The sequence below is a fragment of the Diabrotica undecimpunctata genome, chromosome 4 (assembly GCF_040954645.1).
Source record: "Diabrotica undecimpunctata isolate CICGRU chromosome 4, icDiaUnde3, whole genome shotgun sequence".
Lineage (NCBI taxonomy): Eukaryota > Metazoa > Arthropoda > Insecta > Coleoptera > Chrysomelidae > Diabrotica > Diabrotica undecimpunctata.
Genome location: NC_092806.1, coordinates 119,833,353 through 119,849,640, shown reverse-complemented (window position 1 = coordinate 119,849,640; position 16,288 = coordinate 119,833,353). Strand labels below are relative to the sequence as shown.

The window sequence follows — 16,288 nt, the reverse complement described above, 5'->3', positions numbered from 1 at the left end:
TATATTTCATAAACTTGGATGTAGACACAACTGAATATTAAAAAAAAATAATAAAAATTTGTGTGAAATCCTCAGAATCCAGTGATTTAAAATTTTAAAGGTCTAACTAACGAAACAATTCTTTATATACCTTTGGTATCTCGCATAATTTTATATTTTCATTGAAGTCATCAAAAGTTGATAGGTTTCAAGATTTTGTAAACATTCTAAAATGTCTCATTTTCTGCTTTAATGTTTATTGCCGAATGTTTATTTTTTACTATTTGGTCATCAATGATACATTTTTAATTTTCCGATAATATATAACGGTTTTTATTTCACTCTAGAAGATATTTAGAAATTCTTAAAAACATTTTGTTTATTAAATATATAAAATTACCACTAAAATAGTAAAGTAAGATGTACCAATAATGTACAACACAATTATTGTAATATATATATATATATATATATATATATATATATATATATATATATATATATATATATATATATATATATATATATATATATCATGCCTCGTGTCTCTTAAAATGTACAAGAAATTAAAATATAATATTTATTTGAACAAACATGCATTTATAATTCTATTATTTACAATATTTACATATAGGTACTCTTTTGACTTTTTGTCTAGCTTTCGGAATTATTTTATTCATTTTTTAAGTAAATATTTATAAAATATCACAATTCGTCAGTGCAACTTACTAGTCATTGAGATTATTTATAATAAGCTTTGACCCTCAACATTAATAACACAAACATAAAATAATGGACAAAATACATTCTAAAATTTTGGTAAGGATAGTAAAACTATGTTTATTCTAAGAGATCTTTTGATGGTGTGTTTTAACTCTAATACATAGAGAACAGAAATAAAAAACAATAAGATTAAAATGTAATTAGGTGTCTTAATATTGTATTTCTTTTCAAAAATCAAGAGGCCCATACTGGGTAATTTTTAATTTTTAAACCTGTCTTAATGGTATGCAACCTGTTATGCATACAGGTGTATTGTGAAGTGTATATGTATAAGTAAATATTAATTTTATTTTTGATGTTTTTCCAGTAAATAATAAATGTTGCTCAGTTTATCTATATCAGACTTTTTATTTATGCAAGATGTACTAGATTTTATGAAACACATTTCCAAGAAAACACGTTTTGAATGTTTTTTTTCTTTTGCCAAAATATAGGAATCTTCGAAACAAAACTCATGTTTCAAAGTTAATGTATGTTCTGTGTACATGCATTTTATTGATTTTTATCTCACTACGATGTGAGATTACCCTACCGTGCAAATTACGAGATGAATCTCCGATGTATACGTTGTTAAAATTGGTACACGGTATAGAATAAACAACATTCGAAGACTCCTGTATTGTTAAGGGATCCTTTGTTTTTGTGTATAATTAAGATACCGTTTTCACATTCCAAGTTGTAATTTTTAAGCCATTAACATTTTTGAAAATGTTAATTAGCTTAAGTGTCAGAACTGGAATGTAGGGTAAGGAACCAAAAGTTATTTTATTTGGTATTACTGATGTGTTGTATATCAATGTCAATTGTCGGACCTCATTATTATAAAAATTTTGTTTGTCAAAAAATTACGAAGGAAAAGGAGAACCCAAAATGAGTTTATTTAAAAGCCCTATGGGATAGGAGTTCTCTAGTAGTATAGATCTCAACTTTTTTAGTCCCTTGTCCCTGAACTCGATATGCGACAAGTTGGCAATCCTAGTTGTTAAGGCCAAAAAAAATTTGTTTTCATCTTAGATGCAGGTTGAGAATGAAAATTTATGGAACGGTTACTAAAAAGAATAAACAAAGTTTTACTATCCTTACCAAAATTTTAGAATGTATTTTGTCCATTATTTTACGTTTGTGTTATTAATGTTGAGGGTCAAAGCTTATTATAAATAATCTCAACGACTAGTAAGTTGCACTGAAGAATTGTGATATTTTGTAAATATTTACATATTCTTTTTATCTATATTACAGCGTCTTGAAAAAGAAATAAAACAATTTCGAAAGCTAGACAAAAAGTCAAAAGAGTGTTTCTTTAATATCCCGGCCAACCTTCTGACTGCAGCCCTAATAAACTGGTTGTTTGTATATATATATATATATATATATATATATATATATATATATATATATATATATATATATATATATAGGGTAAACAAGTTCGAAATTTTGTTTATTGTGCAAATATTTAGTAGTATTCAGGATTGGCCAGTCAAAAGAGTCTACCCTGATATTTGGCAATACTTGTGATAATGCTGAAATATATCGATTTTTATTTCAAATGGGTCCTCTTTTAACGATATGTATATCTGTCATTTGTCAACCTCCTCTCTTCTAGTACCGCAAAACTTGAATTTGCATTGGACACGTATTTTGCTGGAGAATTCAGACATTCATGATATTAACTCTGTTCTTGTGAAAAAGTATCAATTTATTAAATTGTTATACCTCTTAAAATCTAAATGTAACGTCTATGTTTTGCTAGTGCGAAAGACAAATTTTTTAGGTTACGTTAAAAACAACATTTAAAGATATTTGCAAAAAGTTTAGTTAGTTGAACTGTGGTTAATAGTGTTAAAACGGCCTACACATGTCCCGACAAAATCACCCAACTGTGGTGACCGACAACGTTGGGCCCTTGTTTTGTCAGAACGTGTGTAGGACGTTTTAGTAGCAAGATTAAATAAGTATTTTTTACTGTTGGTCTATTCTGTCGCAGAACGAATTAAAATTATTTTCATATTTTTTGAAAACGAAAAATGTGTAAGGAGAACTGCGAAATTATTTTATCAACTTCATCAAGATACGTAACTTCATCATTAATACGTAGTAAAACTATTTAAAATAATTTATGAAACGGGAAACAGGATTAGGTACTAAAAAATAGGTCAAGGATCTGGAACTAAATCAAGGAACATTACAAATTTCATCCATACGAAAAACATTTGTCACAGGAAATAAATAAAGATGATCTAGACAGTCGACTATAGTAGTGAGATTATGACCGAGAAAATAAATAGTAATCGAACCCTTCTATCTATTCTATTTGTTTTTAAATAAATGTTACGTTTCTAAATTGTCGTGATTGGTCTGATTAAAATCCTAAATTTTTCCATGATACACATATCCAAAAGCCATTAAAATTAAATGTATGAACGGAGAGGCATATCTAGAATTGGTAGAGGACACAGTTTATTTCATTTTGACAGATATTAATAAGACGATTTCGCATTATAGCATAAACGTAAGAAGATACCATAATAAACTGTTTCCTATGCATTTGATTATATGCAGAGGTTTCATTGAATGGCCAGCAATATCCTCCGATTTAACTCCCCCGGACTTCTTCCTATAGATGCTTATTTAAAAAGCAATATTTATAATACTATTCTTGCCTTAATGAAAGAACTAAGATGACAAAAAGTGCATGAATGTAGTCTAGTAACCCATGAAATGCTATAAACTGTTCGTCGTAATTTTTAACAGCTCCTTTATAGTCGAATGGACGTTGGTGGATATTATTTTGAACATTTAATTAAATAAGTATAGCTGATGAATAAACTGCTTTGAATTATGAATTTACATATTTATAATTGAGTTTTTTTTTTGTTTACGCTACATTTAATAAAGTTCCTATTAGCGTTTCAAATTTCGTTTTAATGTAGTTTTCGATGTGGTGGGAAAAATTTGAAATTGACGCTATCTAAACATAAACATTACGTTCATGTTTTAGGAGGTAACACTTTCAATAAAGTGATGCTTTTTCACAAGAATAAAGTTAATATGAAAAAAATAGTTGTCTGAATTCTCCAATCGAAATACATGTCTAATATTGCACCAAACATGGCAAAGTCCTCATTAAAAATTAAAGGTTTGTGGTAATGGTAGTTAGGGGGTTGACAAATAACAGACATCTATATCGGTAAAATATGACCCATTTGGAATCGTATAAAATCGACGACCTGATTCGTCATTTTCACAAAATCCAATTAATATTGCCAAATATCAGGGTAAACTCTTTTGGGAGACCAACCACGCATATTGTGATAGCTAAACAATATAATACTGACATGATCTTTTATAGTATGCGTCTTATCTTTGCATATGTTAGTATATTTTGTAGTTATTCTGCAGTTAGTACATTATGCAGTATATTCAGCTTAACTTCTTATGACCATTAGAAGTTTCTATTGTTCTGTTTGTAAACTTTATTATTTTATGCTCCGGTTAAAATGAGATTGTTTCTAACCTCACATATATTGTAGTTTGATAACTTGTTAAGATAATTATATATCTTTAATAATCCGTTAATATCCATAATCTTATAATGTATCCAATATAAGAAGAATGGCTCAAATGGATATACAAACTATTAGCCAAAAAAAGAACATCAAGATTAGAAAAGATACACAGGATAAAAAGAATATTATTGTGATTTCTAAAAATGAAGATTAGTGAGTGACAATATTATATTTATGTTAAAAAGTTCATGTGACGTAGCTCAGGTCTTGTGTTAGGGTTTTCAGTCGCGCAAGTGTCTTTAACATGAATTAACGACCACTTACGCAGGCGTGCCCTCCATAGCACAGTAACGTTTTGTATATATTTTTTTGGAAATTGAAAATTTCGTTTCCGTGCCGAGAATCGAACTATACTTGGGTTATAGTATTTCACTATATATATGACAGTAATGGATTGATCCTGATTTATTCTCTCGTCCTTCTTCTTCTTCAAGTGCCGTCTCCATCAATGGAGGTTAGCGGTTATGGTGGCAAACGTTTGTCTATCTTCAGCTGTTCTTAAGAGTTCCTCAAATCCAAGTCCTGTCCAGTTTCTAATAAGTATGAAATTTCCGCACTTTGTCTCAGTTTTCAGAAAGTAAATCCTAAATTTCAGTTATTCATGTTTTTATGTCAATCATTCACAGTTATGCACAATCATACACAGTTTTCTTGATACTTGCAAGGTCAACAATCATTTTCTTGAAATTTGAAGTCTCATCATATTTGCTATACAGTGTATCAATTTGAAAACTTACAATGGGCTATATCTCACGAACAAAAGCTGATATCGAAAAATGCTTAAAACCGTTTCTAGGATAGTAACGGGGAACTAAAATAACATGAAAGAAAACTCATCCCCATCAATCCCCTAGGCCCCACCCACCACAACCAGAAAAGTTTAAATTGCAAACCCCTACTTGTGATACATCATTAAAAAGACTCTAAAAAATGCTATCTTATGGCATAAATAATAATTCTACAGGGTGAGGCAATAACTGTGAAACTTGGCTTAAATGGAAAATTTAATGAGGTTTTTGTTGAACTACAAATTTGTTAAAAATGTCAATTAAGTAAAGGTTCAAAGTGGGTTCCGTTGTTTTGTAAACAATAACACAGCCTATTTTCAAATTCTGCACGAAATTTGGCAAATGTTGTAGTAATAGCGCGACATGCTTGCGTAATTCTTTCTCGCAATTTTACAAGTGACGCAGGTTGAGTTTTATAAATAACTGACTTGAGGTAACCCCATAGAAAAAAGTCAGGTGGCGATAAGTCTAGTGACCTCGGTGGCCACTTAATAGGACCTCTTCTTCCAATCTATTTGTTCAGATAATTAGTATCCAACCAGTGCCTAACTGGAGCTGCATAGTGGGGAGGTGCTTGGTTGCCTTGATCGTCCCTTTGATTCTCTAATTTATGCAGAATTAAAGGTTCGATGGTGTTTTCCAGCATATTGAAATAAATGTCGTCACTTACTGGTATGACCAAGGGGCCAATTAGAGCATCGTCTAATATTCCTGTTCAAACATTCAGTTTTCCAGGATATTGAGTGTGACTTTCTCTGAATCCATGCGGGTTCGCATAACTCCAGTGCCGACAGTTTTGTTTATTTACATTACCATTCAGCATAAAAGTATATTCATCAGTGAAACAAATATTTTTTAACATTCTCGGTTTAACGCGAATTCTTTCATGAGTTCACAAAACTCAATTCGTCGGTCTGGATCATCATCTCCTAGTTCTTAATAGAATATGTGTTTTGTACGGTGAAACTTATGTAATTTCAACACCTGTCTACTTGACTCATGTGAAAGTCCTGTCATCGCAGATACTTGACGTGTTGATCCAGTAAGCTCTATTGCAAAATTTCCAAGGACTTCAATTTGTTATGCTTCATTCAGTGATCTTGGGGCATTCCTTTTTTTATTTTGCACCGATCCTGTTTCTCTAAACTTTTCAAGTAAATTGCGGACGTACACGTGACTTACATTTTTGTCCGTATGCCTTTCACGAAATATTTGAGCTGTTTGTAAATACCACTGGTTCTGGGAGAAAAATATGAAAATGATCTCCACGCGTTCAGATATATTGTAAACCATCGTGACAACTACAGCTGAATGATAGTACCGATCGTACACTTCCCGTCATATAAAACTGGTACACTTTTTTTTCCCAATGTAAACCTGTGTTCAGACTGGACACAATGGTCCATGAATCAATTCGTTGTTGCCATCACAGATAACGAAATTGCACAAAATCTAAATATATAAAAAATAACGTTCAAAAATGTACAAAGTTTTTAGATAGGTATTATGTTTAACATTAACAACAAAAAACCGTATCTAATAAATTTAATAACAAGAGATAGGGTTGAGCTAATATCCAAAATGTTTGAAGGATCTTCAAACCTAGGGTATTGGCACAGGGAACATTGGAATGCATATACTGTAATTTTATACTTCAATTACCTACCGAATACGAGTTGTATTTTGTGTCAATAAGTTTAGTAACAGGCAAACTACCAAAATTAAATTATTATTTATTACAAGAACAATAAATGTGAAAAACTAACATTATACTTTATCCTACGTATTATAAGCTATAAAATATCCGGGACGAAAAAACGCTTTTCAAAACGTGACAGTTACAATCCAATATCTCACTGATCACTGAAGTGTTTTATTAAAATAATTTAAAGTTATGTCTTAGATTGATTATCTATCATTATTTTTGAATTGAAATATTTTCATAAATTATAATAAAACACAAATCAATGTATGGGTACTTAATTGAGATTATGGAAAATTACAATAGTAATAGGAGAATTTTTTAGGATGCATGTTTAAATAAATGTGGCTGACTGATAGACAATGTTCGATAATGTTTTAGTTTTTAGTATACTCAAAACTGGCGGTCTATCGCACAGCCCTGCTTTTAGCTGGTTTCATATAATATTTTCGTTGAACTGGCAACCGTGCCCTAGAAATTAGAATGACACATGTGACAAGGCCAACGTACACAACTTAAAAAACACGGTTTTTGGTTATAAGAGTTGTACCAGTTTTTTATGACGCGAACGGTACAAATAATGAAAACTAATGGTAATGACATTTAAAATTCTCAAATAAACCAAAAATTATTAAATCTGACAGAACCCAAAAAACAAATGTTTTTAACTAGTTTTGCAAAAACGGCAAATTAAGTTTTTATTTAACAAAAAAAAAATTCCGACTGGCACTTACATATCATTAAAAATAATAGTCCGGGAGATAGCATTACAAATATAAAAGTCATAGTAAGCCGGCTCATATTAACACCCTCTATAATTATTAAACAATAATTAAGAATTAAACAATAATTATACAGAGTAATCAACAGAATCAACACAAAACTCATTAAATTTTCCATTTAAGCCAAAGTTTCACAATTATTGCTTCACCCTGTATAATTATTATTTATATCATAGGATAACATTTTTTTTCAATGTCTTTTCAACAAGTCTTTTCAATGAAGTATCACAAGTAGGGGTTTGCAATTTAAATTTTTTTGGTTGTGGTAAGTGGGGCTTAGGGGATTGATGGGGGTGAGTTCTCTTTCATGTCATTTTAGTTGCTCGTTACTATCCTAGAACCAGTTTCTAGCATTTTTCGATATTAACTTTTGTTCGTGAGATATAGCCCATTGTAACGTTTAAAATTGACACACTGTATATATATTCTTATTAGTTCATTTAAATTTATGCATCAGTTTTGAAATCTTTTGTCTAGTTAATTGAAAAGTAAATAGGAGCTTGCATAAAAATTGCATATATGTAGGAAGTATTTTAAATTGAATTTTCTGATGTTTTACTAGTATTTTTTATTAAACATTATTGCCTTACACAATATTTTCACAAGCTATGTACAATAGGTTTAGTTTATTCTAATAATTAGCACTTTGCTTGCATCAAGTCTTTAAAGTAATTTGTATTATCGCATCAATGCAATATATTAATAACTGCAGACCGAAAAAAAAGCGTAAAAAAAGTAGAGAGCAGAAAAATATTAAACTACTGTGACTAGAGAATTAATTAAGAAAATAGATAGCTTAAAGATTTTGTTTATTCTAGTAATTAATACTTTAAGTGCATTAAGTCTTCGAAGAAATGCATCGTTTTGAATTAATACAGCCGCATAATAAACCTAAAAAATTAAAACTAGAGAAAACGCTATAAACTAGAAACAAGTTGTACGGAATTTTAAAACTTGTTAACAATATTATAAAAGAAAAAAGCGGTATACCAAAAATTAACGTCTATTGATTGTACTATGGAGTAAGTAAAGAAAGTGAAGGTAGCAGAATTTAGAGTTAGATAAATAAGATAAATAATTCATATTCTTAACTCCATCACCTTGCTCGAAACATTGTATATTATTCTTATGATACTTTAGTAAAGTATTCAAATAAATCGGCGGACGTTTGATATGAAATTCATCTAATAATGTGGTAGACACCATCTTTTATGGAAAATTTTCGTAAACATCATTTTATTATTTCAATTTTCCACCGTTAATTACGCTAAACGACGTTTTAGATAAAGAACGTGCATTTATTATTTCACCAACAAATTCTCTTAATGATGCAGCAGCATCAAAAGTGATATCAACTACCGTATGCAACTGGATCAAAAGCAAGCCAATAGTGTGCACAAGACTAGTCAATATTCTAATAGACCTGCAAGAAGAGGAGTTTCTGGCTAACACAGCTAAGGGATGCCCGTAAGGAAGAGTGCTTTCTCCCTTCCTTTAGTCAAGTCTGGTGGATGACCTGATCTCGCTCTTTAAAGGCAGAAGGTAGAAATGTAGGATTATGCAGATGATCTATTAATTATGGTAATTAAAAAATGGGAAAAAGCTAAAAAAATATTGCTACAAGGAAAAACTCTCTGCCATTCTCAGTAAAACAGTAGTAACCAGTTTCATAGGGAGACAGAACCTGTCATAACATCCATATTTTCGCTCTGTTTGAGAAAACTGTCAGAAAGACGATTAGGATCAAATATCTTGGAGTAATACTATAAGCAGCTTACACGGAACGCGCATCTGTAAAGAATATCCAACAACACAAAGCAAACGTTTTTTTTTTGGACATGTTAAAGGAGATTTGCACTGATATGGTGGTCTAAATACCAACAAAAGGCCACCATGGAGAAGTCGATTTGGCTTCAATGACAAGCATGCTTAATTGTAACAGGAGCGATTAAGCATGTCAACCGAACCGCCTCCATAGAGGTTATACTTGACCTTCCTCCATTACATATATGGTTGGATAAGGAGGCGAAGATATAAGAAAATAGAAGGCGGATAAGATAAATATTATTTGAAAAAGCCATTTACCATCTTGTTTCCGGGAAGAGACGACTGGGGGTCAAGTAAAATGACTTTTAGAATATGAAGAACGAGCTGGAGTATACGGAGGAAAACCAAGGCTAAGTTTTAGTGAAAGCCTAGATAATCACTCCAATCTTGCAAGCGGCAATTTCTTCTATAGAGATGTAACTTCCGGAACTAATAAATATGAAATGCAGGAACAAACCTATAAAAGTTATTGTCCAAGATCCCAGAGAGATCAGACATAACTTATTTTCACACAGATGAAACCTTAGAGTCTGAGTAGCGTCTCGTGTGCTTTGAATACCTGCGTATTTATGAAACTCGCTGAGTGACACATGGGCAGGTACCAGGTGAGAAAGGTAACTAAAAATAAGAGCTATTCAACTTAAATTTACATAACTGATTTTTATACATATTTTGTAGAATATTATTTTGAAAATACTGTAATAAGTGTCAGACACTTGTCATGGACCAAAACTTTTGTCAGACGTTTTAAAGCTCCACTAAAATTAAATGAACTTTACTTACTTTTACATGTCTGATTTTTAAATATGTTATTAATGGAACTATAATAAAGTTATATTTAATCAGTCAGACAAATTAAAATGACCAAACATCCCTCAAACACAAAAATTCTTTAACCAGAAGTATAAGTGCGAGAGTGCTGTGCGCATGAGCCTCAGATTAAAAAATTCAAATACATTAAGAATACTTACTGTTTTCGATCCGATTAAATATTTTTGCATCTATATTTAAAAATCAGACATGTAAAAGTAAGTAAAGTTCATTTAATTTTAGTGGAGCTTTAAAGCGTCTGACAAAAGTTCTGGTCCATGACAAGTGTCTGACACTTATTACAGTATTTTCAAAATGATATTCTACAAAATATGTATAAAAATCAGTTATGTAAATTTAAGTTAAATAGCTCTTATTTTTAGTTACCTTTCTCACCTGGTACCTGCCCAGGTGTCACTCAGCAAGTTTCATAAATACGCAGGTATTCAAAGCACACGAGACGCTACTCAGACTCTAAGGTTTCATCTGTGTGAAAATAAGTTATGTCTGATCGCTCTGGGATCTTACTCTATTATATTAAATATCCAGATGGCATTTAAGGCACTGGAATTAAATCGAATTGACACCGTCAATTTAAAACTATCTGCAGAATCTAATTCGGAACGGAAAAATTAACAAAGTAAGTTTACTTTGGGGGCCTAAATATACTGGTATTAAAGAGAATAAAACAGCACAATTTCTTACCAGGGGAGAAGCAAAAAACAGTTAAAGGGCCAGAACCTTCAGTTAGCATAGAAATTACCATAGCCAAAAGAACGATATTGGAATAGGTCGACCAGATGAAAGAAAACCACTGTTATAAATAACTGAGTCTTAAATAACCGAAGTCTTTTATAAATGGATCTTTAAAGAAGAGATCCAAAGATCTAATAGATATGAATAGAAATTATCTGTGAGTTATCGTTGATCTCCTAACAGGACACTATTACCTCAAAGGCACATGAATATAATCAGGCTGACAGAAAGTGCGGTTTGCAGATTTGGTGAGGTTGAAGAAGACAGGGTTGGATAAGATAAGAGTCAATTACATTCGAGTATTAATAATTAAGAAATTACAAGCTATAATGATATAGATGGTACGATAACAACGAACTAGAAACAAAATACTATTATAAAAAATTTTTAGGATATGATCAAATATAAACAAAGAGAAAATATTTAAAGAGGAGGACATAGAGAGAAAGAGTAATAAAACTTTTTTTGTTACGAGTAAGAAACAATAAAATAATACAAGAATAATCAAAAATAGATCTATTTTTCTTTTTCTAGCACTGTACCTTGTTTAATAATAATTTTCTCTGAAGATATTTTCGAGCCATGTTGTTTTCTACGACCTGGGTCTCTTCTTCCTATGGTGTTGGTCTGTACTATCAAATGTATAAGGCTATACTTGTCTGGATATCTCATCAAGTGCACGAAATCGTTCAGCTTTCAAATGCTAATTGTTTTAATTATTTTGATTTTTTTTATTTTGTGAAGTAATTTATTTCTTTTCACTTCATCTAGCTTATACGTAGTGTCCCTAGCGGATAAACTGAATGGAGCGATCTTACACTCCGTCCAGCAATATGCAAAATATTTAGTAGCGTATTAGTCTGATTTGTAGTTGTTATACAATCTCTGAGACAATGTAGACATGGCTAGAAAAGAAAGACAATTTAACGAAGCATAGTACCCAGTACACAATACAGAGCACGTTGGAAATTAAATACAGGAAAGCAATGCCTTAAAACAATATTTATTTACATATATTTACGAACATTCCCTTTATTTTATAGAAGACAGCTCTGGCTTTCTGCTTATTCTCATTTCATTGCGTATTTTTGTATTCCTAGTTGCCATTAACACTAGCGCCCAAAATAAGTGATGTTTTTAACTGTCCAGCTATATTTTAGACATTCTGATTATTATTGGTCGTATTGTTTTGCGGACAGTCATGAATTTGACCTTGGGATTGTTTGCTTTTAAGTAATATTCTTTGCATGCTTCGGTCATCCTGTTTATGAGTAGTTGCAAGTCTTTTTTGTTGGAAGTAGACGATTACACATTAGCTACGTATTTTAGAATATTGATGTTAATTTGTGAAAGTCTTTCTGGAGATAAATTTAAAATATACGGTAAAAAGCAGAGGCGATAAAATACACGGACGAGTCACTCCACATAGTGTCTCTGCACTATTTCCATTGTATTTTTACCAATTGGAAACTTTGCATATTGGTGCCATTACAAATTTTGAATTATCCAAAATCTTTCTGCTCAATTCCCATCTGTTAATTATTCAGTTTCATTTAAAGGTATTCTAGAACCATGACCTGAAAATTGCTTAGTGCATCTCTGATTCCAGGGTTGTTTCTGAAACCAAATTGTATTGCATCTTATTATTTTTCCATTTTATTGCAAATACTCTAGTGCAGTATTCTTAATACAATTTTACAAGGCTTGCTTAATTGATGGTGCCATGACTTGCACTGTTTATCGTTAGGTGTTTATAAATAAGTCACGATCGGATGGGAAATATGCTCCTTTAAATACTCGTGATATGTGGTTTATGTAAATGTATACATAATACTTATAGTGTAAAAAACGTTACAAACATAGCTTGTTCTCTATGTAGAATTATATTAAACAATGTCCTAAGTGTTGTTTAAGTCCAAAGTGGCCAACAGTTTTTTTCGGTTTACCGTTTCTTACTTTGGCATCCAAATTGTTTATTTTAATAGTAATTCCACTAATTACCTTATTTTTCACATAATTCCTATCTTTATAATACTTAAAATTTTCCCTAGTTGATCTTCACCACTGATAGCTCTGAGCGCATAAAAGTGAATCAGGTTTATATCCACTGGTTTTGAGGTTAATTGTAACAAGATTATATTGCCAAATAGGTATGTAAGACCTATTAGTCGTGGAATATTAGGATAATCCTAAACGATGGAGAGAAAATAAAAATTTGTTTTAAAATCTTCCGAACGTCTATTAAAAGAAGAAGAATATGTCAAAGGTTTACTTTTTGAAATATTTTAGATATTGGATGGTATTTGCACCAAAACAAATAGAAAGACAACGGAATGATAGATGCTTTAATCACATTATAGATTAAGTACTGATATAAACTATAAATTGCTATTAAAACTTATGATCATGTTATGTGCTATGTACATTTGTACATTTTTACATTAAAATATATATACACTAGTGCTGCAACTCTACAATCTCCCAATCTGTAAGACCTGATTTATAAACCTTGGTGACAGTGTCTTTAGGTACCTGTACAGCGGTAGAAGATTGAGCTGCAAGATGGTCTGTGGTTTCTGGAGTTCCGTTAGGATCAGAAGTCCATCCAAAGTGTTGTGTACCAGCTACCATTCTGTAGATAGTGCCCACCATTCGGGCAGCACGATCAGCTGTGTTCTAAAAGCTTAATTATGTTTATTCGAAAGAAATGCTTTTTCTTCTAATTATGGTTTCAACAAGGTACATTAATTTGTTTATTTGAAATATAACTCAAATTTGTACAAGGAAATTTAATACTTTTCAAATCAGTCGGCTATTTACCTGGGAATAAATGTTTACAACAAATTACAACTAAAATTAAAAAAATAACGTAACAAATATTTGTGATTATTAAAAGTTTACAACAAAAAAAATTGTAAGAACAATATGTAAAGTAAATTGACTTTCAAACCCAAAATACAGATTGGATATAATATATGCATATTATGTACATTTTCGAAAACAAGTGTATAAACATAGACAAATTAAAACTGTTTTTATAGCTGTGTCATCTTTTTCATTTTTCTTAATTACTTATCACTTCCAAAACTTTATTTATCTGTATCTTTATTTCACCTATCTGTATCTTCCTAATACCTTCTGGCTCTTCTACTTTTTATTTTTTTTTTCTGGTGAAATTTTTAATGTTATCAATTTAATTGATCTTAACTCTCTATTCACTAGAAGTGTACCAGCTATTTGATCGTTTTGTTCTAATCGTTTTATTTTACCTACTCTTCCTTTTATTGGTTATAAAGATGTTCATTTTTGCGACTCTCTTTTTATTCCTTATAAAGTATATCTTCAAAGTATTTTTTCATATGTTTTCCAAACCATACTTTGCTTAGGTATGGTTTGGTTATAATACATGTTTCGCTAGTATATAGTTGAGCTGGCATAATGTACACTTTCTTTTAACTTTTATAATATGTTGTTTTATATCAATTCGCTGAGTAGGGATTCTAAATCGAGGACATATGTTTAAACTGAATAAAATCTATGCTCAGGAATAGAGTGGTAAATACCACTAGAGAGACCGTGTTGGCCCAAGTCGAGAAAGGATGTTCGCAGGGGGATTCTGTTTTCACTACAGTGGAATCTGGTGATGGACCGACTAATAGGAACTTTAAATGCAAATGGACACAAAACAATTGGATATTCAAATGATTTGGTAATCACATCGCAAGGAAAGTACAATACGGTAGTCAGAGATCGCATGAACAAAGCCCTAGAACTAGTGAGACAATGGACTTATCTTCTTTAAGTGCCATCTCCGTGGCGGATGTCTGCAATCATCATAGTTATTCGGACTTTTAAGACGGCTGCTCTGAAAAGTTCATTTGATATACATCCGTACCACTCTCTCAGGTTGCGCAGCCATGACATTTTACGCCTTCCTATGCTTCCCTTTCCTTGGACCTTTCCCTGCATAATCAGTTGGAGCAAGGTGTTTTTCTCGCGACATGTAAAATGTCCGAGATGTTCCAATTTTCTTGTTTTAATTGTATTTAAAATTTCTATTTCTTTATTCATCCTTCTCAAAACCTCTCTGTTTGTAGCGTGTTCTGTCCACGATATTTTCAGAATTCTTCTATACACCCACAGCTCGAATGATTCCAGTTTTTTCATTGATGTCGCATTTAAGGTCCAAGATTCCATTCCATAAAACAAAGTCGAAAAAACATAGCACCTCGCCAAGCTAACTCTTAGTTTCAATTTTAAATCACTCGTACATAGCACTCTTCTCATTTTGTTGAAATTTGCTGTAGCCTTTTCTATTCTGATTTTGATCTCCTGAATTTAATCGTTTGTGAAGTTAATCATTGTTCCCAGATATGCATATTTGTCCACTTGTTCGACGTTGGTTCCGTTTATTAGAAGATTCTCGTTATTTCTTTCTTCTTCTTAAGGTGCCTTCTCCATTAGTGAAGGTTGGCTATAACTACAGCAAATTGCTCTGTATCTTGAGCTGTTATTAGTATCGAATGTGTATCCATGCCTGTCCAGTCTCTTACATTCTTCAACCAGGAGCATTTTCTTCTTCCTGGACCTCTTCTTCCTTCCACTTTCTCTTCCATTATAAGTCGTAGAAAGTTGTATTTTTCTCCTCTGTAAATATGTCCTAGATAACTCGTTTTTCTGTTTTTTACAATATTTAGGAGTTCTCTCTCAGTACCCAGCACCCTCTAGCACCTCGTTGTTGGTCACGTGCTCTGTCTAAGAGATATTCAGCATCCTTCAAAAAACCCACATCTCAAAGGCAAACTCATACTTGTAATTCCGAGAGTCCATGTTTCCACTCCATATAGCAATTTGGAATAAATAAACGTTTTTACAAATTGGTATCGGATATCCAACGATAACGTAGAGTTTATTAGGAATTTTTTCATTCGTTGAAATGCGGACCTAGCATATTCTATACGAGCACGTATTTCGACCTCGTGGTCAAGGTCGTTCGTTATCCACTTACCAAGATACTGGAATCTTTGTACTGGTTCTATAAGTTATTTCTTTAAGTTTTTGATATTCTCATAAATTTCGTCTTCTTGACGTTCATTGTTAGACCGTACTCTTTTCCGTACTCCGCTATTCTGGTCACCAGGCTCTGAAGATCTTCAATATTTTCGGCTAAGATCACAGTGTCGTCCGCACATCTAATGCTGTTTCACCCTCAAGAGATTTTTTTCAGGATCTCTTCGGAGTAGGCATTAAAAAGAATTGGCGACAATACGCATCGCTGTCTCACTCCACGTC

At 31.8% G+C, this 16,288-nt stretch overlaps 1 protein-coding gene across 3 annotated transcripts in view; it reads right to left on the bottom strand.

Moving 5' to 3' along the window:
• The window catches only part of LOC140439922 (uncharacterized), a 180,354-nt gene that overhangs the window by 23,216 nt on the left and 140,850 nt on the right, over positions 1-16,288 (bottom strand). The window contains exon 6 of one of the 3 annotated variants that reach the window (XM_072530098.1): positions 13,535-13,672. The exons of the other annotated variants lie outside the window; for them this stretch is intronic. Coding sequence (XP_072386199.1) covers positions 13,535-13,672 — 138 coding nt within the window. The remainder of the gene's footprint in view (positions 1-13,534; positions 13,673-16,288) is intronic. 3 annotated transcript variants of the gene reach the window in all.